The sequence below is a fragment of the Schistocerca americana genome, chromosome 8 (genome assembly GCF_021461395.2).
Source record: "Schistocerca americana isolate TAMUIC-IGC-003095 chromosome 8, iqSchAmer2.1, whole genome shotgun sequence".
In the NCBI taxonomy this organism is placed as follows: Eukaryota; Metazoa; Arthropoda; class Insecta; order Orthoptera; family Acrididae; genus Schistocerca; species Schistocerca americana.
The window spans coordinates 486,359,460-486,374,218 of record NC_060126.1 but is presented as its reverse complement, the minus strand read 5'-3'; the positions used below and the strand labels follow the sequence as shown (position 1 = coordinate 486,374,218).

At 39.9% G+C, this 14,759-nt stretch overlaps 1 protein-coding gene across 1 annotated transcript in view; it reads left to right on the top strand.

Annotated features, from left to right (window-relative positions):
• Positions 1-14,759, top strand: part of LOC124544999 (2-oxoglutarate dehydrogenase, mitochondrial-like) — a 181,905-nt gene that overhangs the window by 155,503 nt on the left and 11,643 nt on the right. Inside the window, exon 16 of the mRNA XM_047123755.1 lies at positions 3,200-3,363. Within this exon, the coding sequence (XP_046979711.1) occupies positions 3,200-3,363 (164 nt within the window). The remainder of the gene's footprint in view (positions 1-3,199; positions 3,364-14,759) is intronic.

Here is a 14,759-nt window from a genome sequence, read left to right as displayed (position 1 = left end):
ATTTTCACATAAGCTAATCAGAAAAGAAAAGAGAGATGTATTTGTTGGTGAGAACAAATAAAGATCCTACAGTAGGCATGGACTACAAAAACTACTCAAAATCACTAAGAAAAGCTATTAAAAATCAAGGAATGTACACTGTATCAGAAATGAGTAATGCCCACAAAACTTAAGTCTGTATGGGATGTAGACAGGACAACAGGCCACAGAACATAACATCACTATTGATTTAAGTGGAAGAGCTGTAGGTGATCAGTGACAGGTAGCAGCAAAGTTAGATAATTGTTTCTTAAATGGAGTAGAAAATATGGGGATGATCAGTTCGAGAGAAAAATCAAAGCAGTAGGTTGAAAAAGTAACTTTTATAAATTCCAGTCATGTGAATGTCTTACCAACTTCTCCTTCTGAAATTATGAAAAATCACGCATTTTCTCTAGAATAAAACCTTATTTGGATTTGTTAGCTTTCTAACAGAGAACTAAAGACTTGCTCGAACAGTCCACAGGTATACTGCCGGTTCATAGTGTCCAACGGGCACAATATTTCAGCGGTCAGGCATGTTGCCATCGTCACATGCGCTGATGAACTGAGCTCCTGAGGGCAGGTGCCGATTTAAATCCCCTCCCCCTGCGGGCCGCTCTCTTCACCGTCCAAGCCCACGCGCCGGCAGTCGCAAAGACATGAGCGTCGGAATCTGTCATAGTGCCGATGTGCTTGCTACGTCCGCCCTGGTCACCAGTTCATACTTCTTCCTGAGAGTCTTCTTAATTACATTCAATGCCAGGTCCCAAGCCTTGCTGAGATTGTGGCCGCAATCTCGGTTGATAAGATCTTCCCTGGTGCAAATTTCAATAGCCTCCCTTATAACACCGTCCCAATATTTAGAGATTTGAGCCAGGATCTTGAACGCTCATAATCCATGTCGTGTTTCTTGGACAAACAGTGCTCTGCTACCACCGACTTATTTGGATATTTCAGTCGAGTATGCCTTTGATGTTCTCAGAAACGATCTTCGATGGTGCGTACTGTTTGTCCGATATAAGTCTTCCCACACTCACAGGGAATTTGGTATATGCCAGCCTTCCTTGAGGTCATCTTTCACACTTCTCAGTAATGCCCGTGTTTTATTGGACGAGCCGAAAATCGTTTTAACTCTGTGTTTCTTTAATATACGGCCGATTTTCACAATAGTGCGCCATTGTACGGAATAAAGGCAGTGGCTACCTCTTCTTCCGTGACTTCACGCGTCTCCACAGGTTGTGTTGTGGTGGTGGGACAGAGAGCGCATCTAATCTGCCATTCCAAGTACCCGTTTTTTCGGAACACAGTTTTGAAGTGTTCCAATTCCTGGGGCAGATTCTCTGCATATGAGATGCTGCGTGCCCTGTGTTCTAGTGTTTTTAGTACTCCATTCCTCTGAGAAGGGTGGTGGCAGCTGTCTGCATGCAGGTACAGGTCAGTGTGTGTTTTCTTCCTGTACACACCGTGGCTCAGGGTACCATCAGCTCTTCTCTTCACCATGATGTCCAGGAATGGTAATCTTCGTTCTGCTTCAGTGCTGCTACCATGAAACAAACACTTTCAATGATCAGTATGCAAAAATTTTGCTAATTTTCTTTCTTGCTACGAAGGCTATCCACAAAGTACATTACGTTTTGGAATTAAAAATAAATAAAGTATTTGAAATTTTTTTTTATTATGTACAGATGAAAGCCACACTTAAATACTACTTTTCTACATGGTTGCCATTTAAATTAAAGCACTTATCGTAGCGATGAACGAGCTTGGAAATTCCTTCATCGTAAAATTCGGCCGCCTGCGCCTTCAACCACGTGGTTACCTCTTCTTAAAGCTGTGCGTCGTCATCAAAACGCTGCATAGCCAACCACATCTTCATTGCTGGGAATAAGTGGAAGTCGCTCAGTGCCAGGTCAGGACTGTACGGCAGATGAGGAAACAACTACCACTTAAAAGATTCAAGAACTTCACAAGTGGAATTTGCCGTGTGGGCCCGGGCGTTGTCGTGAATCACCAAGATCTTTGAGCCCAACTTCCCCTGCGCTTGTTTTGTATTGCTCTTCTGAGGTTGTGCAGAGTTTGGCAATACCTTTGAGAGTTTATTGTACTGCCTCTTTCCAGGAAATCCACAAAAATCACACCTTTTCTGTCCCAAAAGACAGTCATTACGTGGTTGAAGGCGCAGGCGGCCGAATTTTACGACGAAGGAATTTCCAAGCTCGTCCATCGCTACGATAAGTGCCTTAATTTAAATGGCAACTATGTAGAAAAGTAGTATTTAAGTGTGGCTTTCATCTGTATATAATAAAAAAAAAAATTCAAATACTTTATTTATTTTCAATTCCAAAACGTAATGTACTTTGTGGATAGCCCTCGTATTTATGCTCCAGTGTGCAAGACTAACAAAGATAAATTAACTTCCTCAAAGATGACATTTTTATTAACTTTAGTGTAATACATGTTGTGATGAACATTTCATGACAAGTTAAAAATACCTGCTACTCTGGACTCGGTGCCATATCGTAATAAATAAATGAATGACAAGCTAAAACCTTGATTCTGTCTGTAAGGAACACATGGATTGCAGAGTTCATAGTACATTATCTGTCAAAGTTAAAGATCCTTGTTTGGACCACAGTTCAGCACACCAGCACACAATGCTAACTTGTCACATAGTCATTGCTTCACCTTATTTCAAATTTGTGTGTGAGTGTGGGGGTGGTTTCTTTGGAAAGGGGGAAAAAGGGACAGGTATACACACACACACACACACACACACACACACACACACACACACACACACATATCCATCCATGTGTGTGTGTGTGTGTGTGTGTGTGTGTGTGTGTGTGTGTGTGTGTGTGTCCCTTTTTCCCCCTAAGGTAAGTCTTTCCGCTCCCGGGATTGGAATGACTCCTTACCCTCTCCCTTAAAACCCACATCCTTTCATCTTTCTCTCTCTGTCCCCCTTTCCTGATGAAGCAACTGTGGGTTGCAAAAGCTTGAAATTTGTGTGTGTGTTTGTGTATTTTTTATTGTGCCTATCTACCAGCGCTTTCTCGTTTGGTAAGTCACAGCATCTTTGTTTTTTATATATATTTTTCCCACGTGGAATGTTTCCCTCTATATATATGGTGTCAGACCTTAAATATAAAGCTGGATATTGTTTCACCTATAACAGGTTGCAAACTGCTCAACACCAGCCAACTACTTCCACATTCTCCGTCGGCAGATAGCCCTTCCATTTCGCAAGCCCCTCATTTTGATGACTCCAAAGTCACTTTTGCGTCATCCTGAGGCCAGATCAAGTTTTGATGAAATGACTGAAGAAACGCAATTTCTCAGGTATATTAAATACATATTTTATTGGTCTAGAAAAGGGGAAATAAGTTTCTTGATTGTAATAAACAAAAAGTATGCAAGGGAATTTTGTAATTGAATCCATTGTTTATGCTGATCAAAAAAATGTCGTATTCCTTGTTGCTGCGGGGAGATAATTTCATAATAGTTTACCTTTGTTATTTGTAAAATTTGATAACTTTACATCTTTTTAAATGAAGTGGCATACACATTTTAACTGAAAATTTGTTACTTGTTATATTTTAGAAACGTGTGTCACATTTATCAAAAGCCAATCAGTGTGTGTTCAGGAAAGGGCTCTGAATTAGTATGATGTTAAATTTATTTACAGCTCTGTTGGATGATAACACCTGTTAAAGTGTTTTAAATTTTTTTCTCCTTCTTGGAAATTTTCTGGGGAAGTTCGGACATCAAGATGACAGTAGTTTACTGCATTACACACAATTTTTGAATAAACAAAGGAAAGGAAAGGAAAGATGGCAGCCAAGTCGAACGTAAATTTCGGTAGTAAAAGGAAAATGTGTGCAAGTTGTATGAATGAAGTACTGAAGTTGAACGAACGGATATCCAGTCTACAGTTTACAGTCGATGCTCAAAAGGTGGCAATAAGTGAACTACAATCTGAAAAATGTGAGACGCTAATGAAAAAAGAAGACTCGGTCTCAGAAAAATGGAAGATAATGACTGAAGGAAGGTGTACTCAGAAGGTAAAAGATTTGAAAGACAGTGAAAATTTAGTGCAAAAAAACACTTTTGAAGTGCTTTCTGCCATGGATTCAGTGAACATGTCGGAAAGGGTTGAAAAGTTGGAAAACAAAGTATGCAAACCGTTGCTTGTTTTAAGTAGGTCAAACAGTGAAAATACTGCATCAGGAGATATTGTAAAAACTCCGAAAATAAGTGCGAACACTTACACTAACACAGACTTCAATGCAACAAAGGAAACTACGTTGAAAAATGTATCTCGAGTGAAACTGCAAACTGAAGAACCTTTAGAACACGTGTGGCAAAAAGACAACACTAGTCAGGTGAGAAGAAGAACCTTAAATCCTCTGGTTACAAAAAGTGTGAAACACAAAACAATCTGTGTGTTAGGTGATAGTCACGACTGTGAAATTTCTGCAATGTTGACGAGAACAGGTAGTTTCAAGGCATCTGGTTTCATGAAGCCAGGGGCTCCATTGAGTGAAATAATGGACCTAACAACATCAACTGACGTAGCTAGTTTGATAAAGATGATTTCACTATTTTAATAGGAGCATCATACGACATCTATAGAAACGAGACATACAAGGTTATTACAGAAATGAGAAAATGTTTAAATAATTTAACCCACACAAATGTACTCGTGGTGAACATCCCTCATCGTCATGATTTACCACCCTGGTTGTGTGTGAACTGCGAAATTAATGTTGCAAACGAGTGTATCACTGAAATATGCACTAACTTTAAGAATGTCGATATTGTAGATATAAACATATTGCAGCGAAGGTTCCATACAGTCCATGGACTTCATTTAAATATGCCGGGAAAGAAATTACGCTTCGAAAAAATATGTACTCACATCTCGAAGAAGAGTGAAGGAAAAAGTATAAGTGACAAACACATGGAGATTACGAACTGCTTTAGAAGAGTTACAAGCTGTTCCATCGACCAAACGCAAATTACCAAGTGGTTTAAACCGATTAGGGGAGAAACAAATAATAAAGTTGTCAGCCAAACGAAAATTACAAAATGGTTTAAACCGAAGAGGACAGATGTGGATGAAGCAAAACTCATACAAGCTCCAGAAGTTAACTCGCCTGCTGATTGCCACCAGCAAACAGAAGCCACACACATGAAAGATACTGAAAATTTTTTAGGGTAAGTGCTGTATTAGAAATGCCATTCGATAAAGAATCAGAAACCGTTTCAACTAAAGTTGCTAAATACCCAGATTTTTCTATACTACACCATAATGTTCAGTCACTCACAAATAAAATTTCCATGTTGGAAGCACCACTCCAGTATGCAGTAAATGTAGACATAATTTGCATTACTGAACATTGGCTATGAAATGACAAAGTAAAAGTAACCTCAATCTCAGGATTTAGATTAGCAAGTCATTTTAGCTGAGATTTTTACAAACATGGTGGCTTTGCTATCTTTGTGAAAGAACAAATAAAGTTCTGTGATGTCAGTAAAAGTTATATTGACCCTATTGAAAAAGACTTTGAACTTTCCATTACTAAACTGTCAGAGCTTAATTTCATAGTTATTACCATATATAGAGCACCAAATGGAAACCTGCCAGTCTTCATGAATAAACTAGAGGTTCTGCTGAACAGGATCAGTACACTAAATATGAAAATAGTGCTTTTTGACGATTTCAATACTGATTTTTCAAAAGACCTCAGCAGCAGAGATGCTTTGGTAAATATGACCAACACATTCAATATGATCCCCACAATACACTGCCCAACAAGATTAACAGAATGCACAAATTCCATTATTGAGCAAATATTCATATCAGATACAAATTACAGTTTCACAAGCAGAGTACTGAGCATGTGTTATAGTGATCATGAGGCGCAGCTGCTGTGTATAGAAATGCCAACAAGTAGTAGTAGTAGTTCCGAAAAAGTAGTTGAAAAAAGAACCTTTTCTGAAGATAACATTAGAATTTTTAATCTCTTACTGGCGAAGGGGATAATGGAATGTAGTCTCATTAAGTCGGGTGATGCTGAGGGAATTAGATTAGGAAATGAGGCACTTAAAGTAGTAAAGGAGTTTTGCTATTTGGGGAGCAAAATAACTGATGATGGTCGAAGTAGAGAGGATATAAAATGTAGGCTGGCAATGGCAAGGAAAGCGTTTCTGAAGAAGAGAAATTTGTTAACATCCAGTATTGATTTAAGTGTCAGGAAGTCATTTCTGAAAGTATTCGTATGGAGTGTAGCCATGTATGGAAGTGAAACATGGACGATAAATAGTTTGGACAAGAAGAGAATAGAAGCTTTCGAAATGTGGTGCTACAGAAGAATGCTGAAGATTAGATGGGTAGATCACATAACTAATGAGGAAGTATTGAATAGGATTGGGGAGAAGAGAAGTTTGTGGCACAACTTGACCAGAAGAAGGGATCGGTTGGTAGGACATGTTCTGAGGCATCAAGGGATCACCAATTTAGTATTGGAGGGCAGCGTGGAGGGTAAAAATCGTAGAGGGAGACCAAGAGATGAATACACTAAGCAGATTCAGAAGGATGTAGGTTGCAGTAGGTACTGGGAGATGAAAAAGCTTGCACAGGATAGAGTAGCATGGAGAGCTGCATCAAACCAGTCTCAGGACTGAAGACCACAACAACAACAACTGGCGAAGGAAACCTGGGAAAGCATCGCCACTCAGAACAATGTTGATAGCATGTATATGAGTTTTCAGAGCATCTTTCTTCACTATTTTAATGTAGCATTTCCAAAAGTAGTATAAACAGTAAAACCTAACAATAATAAGCAATGGGTAACTAAAGGCATAAAAATTTCCAGTGGGAGAAACAGATTTCTGCAGTACTGTTGTAAGAAATATAGAGTAACCTGAGAATTCGCAGGTTATTCAAAAGCCTTCACAAGAATCTGTGGTAGAGTAGTCAAAGAGGCAAAAATTACGTGGAATGACAATTTGATAAGAAACTCATCTAACAAAATGAGATACACATGGAGAGTTATAAAGAAAGAAACTTGTAGTCCAGCTCCAAAGAATAAGAATGTATCATTAACATTAGAAGGCTCAAAAGTCACAGACCCAAATTCAGTTGTGGAAAAATTCAATGAATACTTCACTTCACTAGCTGAAGACCTCACTCAAGTACACTGTCAAGGACCAGTACAAAGTTTCTCCAGCAAGTCAGTGATCTTGAATGCTTCTATGTATGTTTATGAAACAAACCCCAATGAAATTATAAGTAAAATTAAATCATTAAGCAATAAAATGTCAAGTGGTCTTGATGAAGTACCTGATTTCATATTAAAAGCATGTGCTCACCACATAGCAAACCCCTTGGCATAAATTTTCAACCTATCTTTAAAAACTGGTGTATTTCCAGATATTTTTAAAATAGCAAAAGTTTCACCACTGTCAAAAAAAGTTCTTCTGAAAAAATATCAAACTACTGACCCATGTCACAGTTAAGTTCCTTCTCAAAAATTCTAGAAAAACTCTTCTATGACAGGCTTTTAAGTTTCATAAATAAATATGCACCTCTTACAGTACAACGAAATGGTTTTAGAAAGTCTAAATCTACACAGACAGCAATTTTCGAATTCTTAGACTGAATTTTAAAATCTCTTGATCAACATAAATTAGTTGCAGGTACTTTTCTACATCTATCAAAAACCTTTGATGTCGTGGACCATAACATTCTCCTCGAAAAAGTAGAAAGACGAGGATTAAGAGGTGTAGCACATAGCTGGTTGTGTTCACACCTAAAAAACTGCAGGCAGAAAGTATCACTTTAGTATGAATTCAACAAAATGAATAAAACAAGAAACAACTCCTTTTTTTTCTAGTGAATTACCAATAAAATATGGTGTAGCGCAGGGCTCAATCTTAGGTTCACTACTCTTCTTGATTTATGTGGACGACATAGTTGAATATATGAGTCCCACAAAAACTATCCTGTTTGCCGATGAAACTGTGACGTCGATCCATGGATCGATAGGCCAGAACATCATATGTGTAATATGTCTTCGAGTTGATCTTTGTTTTGTATACTTCCGGGACCTCTGTTCCTGCCTAGTCTTCGACCTGTACATTTTTTCATGTAATAAAAGTATTAATGATTAGAAGAGAGAACTGTGGTCATTAACTTACCACCTTGATATCTCCTTCAGTGGTGACCCCGAAGTTCGAATAATCCGTCGAACTGAGTACAAAGTGACTACCGCGCCGGCTTCCGCGTTCCGCGTGGGCCTTTGTCTACTACACAATGGCCTTCTACAACATGCCACCGCTGCCCGGTTTTCACCTGCAACAGCACCTAAATTCAAGCATGCCAGCTGTAGTCAGTGCCTGACGTGAATTTCCACAGTCATATAGCCTCGAGAACCCAGGGACCTCGTCAGGTGCAGTGGTCTTGAACATGTCGCCAGCGGTCTCTGACTCCGGCTTTGTTAGCCCCGAAGCGCTTCAATTTTCGCCACACAGCAGTACAAGAAACCACTACACACTGATACCGAACTTTAATGCAAGTACTGTAAATAGTGGGAAGCATAGTTTTCATAACGTGCCTTAACAGGACGCCTTTTTGAATGTGCAAGCTCGACGTGCGTATCACTCCGTGCCGGTTGCACACTATGTGAATGGCATTCGCCAGCCTGTTACTCCGAGTGTTCATCAGTGCAGTAATTTGAGTGCGTCAGGTTCCACCAAGCTCATCATTTACTCTGTGATGGACAATTTCGCTGCAGATGTGGAGGACCAATTGCATAATAATAATAACCTGTCGAGCAACAGTTGTGACCACTTTGACCTTCCGCTGCAACAACCGGTCCCGCTTCACTCCACGCTGGGCTTCCTGCTAATGGATTTTGCTTCCCCTCCAGCTACTATGAACACAGCTGGCACGCCTGCTTCCTCTCTACTGCCCTCATGACACAGAGTTAACTTTGACTTGCCTACTCCTGCATCCGCGAGTGGCTGCCCGCATTCTTCGACCGCCAGTTCGTTGAATCTACCGAAACTTCCGGCATTCAAACCTGCTCACCCAGAATTCTGGTTCAACCTGGTCGAGCAAACTTTCAGTGTCTGTGCACTTGATGACAACATCCGTTAACACATGCCTCATGAACCACCTCCACGACCGTGTCGACTTAATTTATGACCTGGTTAAGTCACCTCCTCTGAACAAGAAGTACGCTACAGCTAAACAAGCAATGCTGAAACGTGTCTCCAAGACATCAAGAACATTCATTCAACAGCATACCACCCCTAAAGCAAAGCCTCATGGAACGTTGGCATAGGACACTTAAGATGGCCCTACATTGCCATGGCCTCCTTTGGACAGAAGCCCTGCCATTCACCTTACTCAGTTTGGGGACCACTTTCAAGGAAGACCTTAAAGGCTCAGTGGCCAAGTTCGTCTATGGCCAATCCCTTACACTGCCAGGCGAACTTGTTGCTTCTACTCCAGTCGCCAAACTGTCCGAACTGCCATCCTTGGTAGAACGGGTTAGGTTACACTGTAACAAGCTTCAAACCCCGTCCCCTTCTAGCCACACTTTGCCGTACACGTATGTTTCCAAGGCACTCGACACTTGCGAATTTGTGTTCCTTTGCGACGACGCTGTAAAAGCACCATTACAGCTCCCTTACACAGGCCTGTACAGAGTTGTCAAACGAACCAGTAACACAATGGACATCGTAATTAAGGGCTCAGTAACTACTGTCTCCCTCAACAGGGTTAAACCTGCCCATGTCGAGTTTTCCCTTACCTCACCCACCGCTGAAGAGACCATGCTCTCTGGCCACCCTCGGCCTTCTTTCTCTACTCATGATTCACGTAAACTCATGCCTACACCGGTCCCGTCAACGAGCCCACACTCATTCTGGGGTTTTCCGCCTCCCGGCTCCCATAGCAGAGGCCCCAGCTCCCAGGGCTCTAATATAACAGTTCCATATTCGTGCAACAGCACACCACGCTGCTCTTCTAACCGGTGCAGCCTGCAGGTTCCGGCCATGCCCACTCAGACCTCACCATCTGACACTCACCTCTCTACTCGCAGCACACCGTCCTCACCGTGCTATGGTTCCCCCACCCCACTGGCTCAGGATACCTCTCCATTAGCAGGTGCCACTTATGAGCTCTCTACCCACATTTGTCCTAATGACATCTGTGGTTTATCTGTTGTCATTAATGGTGATACCGCATTAGTGCTACTTGCATGTGACGATTCGTGTGACTTGTTAGGTGGTGTGTCAAAATGTGTAGTGAAGCATTTCAAAATCTCTCGAAGTGCTACTTGTGGCAACCTACGTGCTTACGTTAGGCCAAGTGGAAAGGTGATCATTAGGTTCCCTGCCGATGACACCCTTCCACACAAGCGCTCCCACACCTGCCGACGACTACGACCGTTGATGTCGCTTCAAGACTTCAGCATCAGCATTACAGGATTTTCTCCACGCTCTCCTCCCACACCCACACGGCCCGTGCTGTTAAGACGCGGAGGAACTCACTGTAACCACTTAAACTCTCGCCAAACCCCCCCCCCCCCCAACCACCACCTTCAGGTACGTACTCCATACTGCAGCGGGGGGTGGGGGGGGGGGGGGGGGGGGCTGGGGGCTATGTGGCGTCGATCCACGGATTGATAGGCCAGACCATCATATGTGTATTATGTCTTCAAGTTGATCTTTGTTTTGTATACTTCCGGGACCTCAGTTCTCGCCTAGTCTTCTACCTGTACGTTTGTTCAAGTAATAAAAGTATTGGTGATTAGAAGAGAGAACCGTGGTCATTACCTTACCACCTTGATATCTCCTTCAACATCATCATATTGCTCACTGGACCCAGTCCAGAAACTTTGCAGTCCACAGCAGAAAGTTATATGAAAAGACTTTCTGAGTGATTCACAAAAAAACAAACTCATTATAAATACTGAAAAAACTATGTGTGTCGATTTTCATTTAATTCCACCACCTAATCAAATGTCTATTCAAGCACAATTAAAAAATGATCCCCTAGAAAATGTAAGAGTCACAAAATTTTTGGGTCTATGGGTTCAGCAAGACTTAAAATGGGACACACGTATAAATAACTTGTCTAGAAAACTATCATCTGTGTGCTATGGCCTAAGAATTTTAAAGGCTACAACAAGCAAAACAACAGTACTGCAGGCATACTGCACACAGTTCCACTCACTAGTCCGATATGGGATCGTTTTCTGGGGGTACTCAACTCACAGTGTAAAGGTTTTTAGAATGCAAAAAAGATCTCTAAGAATAATTTGTGGCCTTAAAAAGATGGAGTCCTGTAAATCCCATTTTACTGAGCTTGATGTTCTAAATATTCCAAGTTTATTCATTTATGAAACTATCGTGTTCACTAGGGACTACCTCCTGAAAACAGGCAAACTGCTACAGAACAAAAATGTACACAACTATAGTACCAGAGGGAAATCAAATATACATCAAAAATATCACAGAACAACCACCTATCAGAGGAGCATAATTAACATTGGTGTAATACTACACAATAAGATACCAGAGGAAACATAAATGCTACTCATCCAATATTTAAAGTTAAACTAAAGGCATTTCTAATAAAGCACTGTTTCTATTCTGTCAGAGAATTTCTGAATACATAACAAAATTAATTGTAATAGGCACCTATTTTTAATTTGTCTACTATTTTGATAATACTATTTATTATTGTAACTTATCTTTGACCTGTCCAATATCAATTGTACAATCTGTGCTGTATGATAAAACTGGACCAATAAACAATCAAATCAAATCAGAATTTCTCACACAGGAACAATGTTTAGTAGCACCTAAATATATGTAATAGAACATGAGGCACTTAAATTTGTTTGTTAAAAAGAGGCTAAGAGAAGAATGAAGTCAATATTTTCTTGCAAGAATGTAACTCCGTCACACAATAATTTTTCTGTAGAAAATATTAATATTTGTTTATGATTTGCATGAAAGTATGTTTTGATACCCCACCTGCACAACATGAAATAATTAGCATTGAGATTAGATTTGTTCTTCTACATGTCAGTATCACCTATTAAAGTTAAATTTTAAACACAGATTTGAAGCAGTACTTTCATGGACTACAGTATTAACTTTTATTTTCAGACAATTTTTTTTCTTTCAGCTAGCAACCCTGGTTTCACCACAACAAATACAGAGAAAAGGTTCAAAGAAACAGTACAAGATGCAATAGACACATTCAATCAATCTGTGAACACAATAATACTATTCTATTCTTATCCTCCAAAACGGAAACCTTTTCCATGGTGGTGGAAGAAGATTGCAGATGCCATCATAGAATGATTAAGGGCTGTATGACGACATAGGCATCACCACTCTACCTAAAACTTAATTTTAAAAGGTCAAGGGCAAAAGCAAAAGAAGAAAGAATATTGGGATTGATATGTTTCTTCTGTGGAAGCACAAACCACAGCTTTGCAGATGATGTTCCAATTACAGTGGGTTAATGTCATGATGTCCACTAACGGACTCCTTGATGAAGGACAAATTAATGCAAGTTCTGTGAAATTCCTGAAATTTTAGCAATATATTATGCAGAAATGTTGGCATCTATTACCGTACTAATTTTACTCAACATCAACTTTCAACTGAACTTAATACTATATCTTTTATGTTAACAAACTCGACAACCTGCAGTGCACACTTTACAGTCTGGGAACTACATAATGTTTTAAAGCAATGTAGAGATAAGTTCCCAGGAGCAGACAACATCCATAGTTAAATGTCTCAACATCTGTCCCACAGAGTTTTTCACAAGATATGACAAGGCAGCAAATTTCCCCTGCAATGGGGAGAGGGCACATCAATACCCCTACCAGGACAAGACCCCAAAACTAAAAATAGTTACATAACTGATCAACCTAACAAGTAACTTGGGAAAATTATTAGGAAGAATGGTTAATGAGTGGCTTCATTGGTGTGTGTGGAATCTGGAAATCTTCTTTTTCAATTCCAGTGCAGATTCCAAAGATTTTACACTACCACAGATCATCTCATATGATTGGAGTTGCGATGCAAAAGGTCTTTGTGAACTACCAACAAATGATCACAGAGTTTTTTTTTATTTGCACAAGATGTACATGATAGTGTCACATTTTATTCTGCATTTGGAAATTTACCAGTCTTCATCCAAAGCTTTTTTTTATTTCTTAGACTGTTTAGAATCAAGGTTGGTTCCACACTTAGTAACCAATACATGCAAGAAGGTGCAGTTTTAGTAAGGATCACTTTTAAGTGCCACACTTTTTACAGCTGCAGTAAATGGTATAGTAAATGCAGTGGGACATATAATCACACTGGTATTATATGTTGGTCATCTTTGTTTATATTATAGCAAGTAGTGTTATGTACAACAGAGTGCCAGCTACAGATAGCTATGCAGAAGGCACAAAAATGAATGCAAAATCGTGGAGACTGTTTCCCTGTTTCTAACCAACTAAATCAATATTTGTGACTTTTGTAGAATATGGCCTGCCTATTATCATCCAGACAATACCTTGAAACCCAGTTACTGGAAGTAACTTCTTTTTGGTTATATACTTAACATGGTTCTACATATGCGCCAACTCAAGACTTCCTGCATGGAAAAATTTGGTACTCATTTCCTTGCTGATGGATCCTGGGGTGCCATATCTAACAGTTTCATTATCATTTTATAAAGTGCTAATTTTATCCCTTTTGGACTATGGAAGTATTGTTTATGGATCAGCAGCACCATCAGTACTAGATCCTGGTCATCATAATCAGATCGGGTTGGCAACTGGAGCTTTTCAGACAAGTTCACCTGATTGTCTTTTTGTTGATGTTGGAGTACCAACACTGAAAATATGACACCAAAAAAATGTATTTAACTATGCAGTCCCAATTAATCAAATTTCACAATACAAAGACCCAATTACTCAATAACTGTCTTACAAAAGGGTAAGCCACAGCAGTAAGACTGGAAGACCTCTGACCAGAACTTCAGCTTGCTCTGAGTACCCATACATAACACTCTTGACCGTGAACGCATCCCCAGTATGTTTCCCAACTAGTAGGAAGGGTGGACATAAAGGTCAATGCCAAAGACAAAAAAACTGCCAGTTTTTATCGTTGTGCATTTTATTCAGTCATCCAAGAGTATACTCATTTTAATCTTCTTTACACAGATGACACCAAAGATAATGAAAGAATCGGTTATTCACGAATACACAACTGAAATCTAAAACAACATTCTCTACCAAAGAAAGTGCAGTATTTATACGCCAAGTTAATAGTCATACTTGGAGCACCACAAAACATATTGACTTTCCCTCAACAGAACTTCATTATATCCAGTGACTCTTTGAGTGTTCTGCAAACAATAGACAGTTGCTGTCCAGAACACCCATTAGTCCCTGCATCCATGACAAACTGTATGCCCTCAGCAGTACAGGTATGTCAGCTATTTTTCTCTAGCTGCCAAGTCACATCAGCATTCCAAGTAATCAGCTGATTGACAAGCTAGCCAAAGAAGCAATGGGAATAGAAATGCTTGAAATAGATATTCTAAGTGCTGACTTATGGACTCACATCAGATGCCACATCCTGAAGAAACCATCAAACAAACCTCTAAGGTCTGGCAGACTTGGCTACAAAGCTCAAGGGGAGAA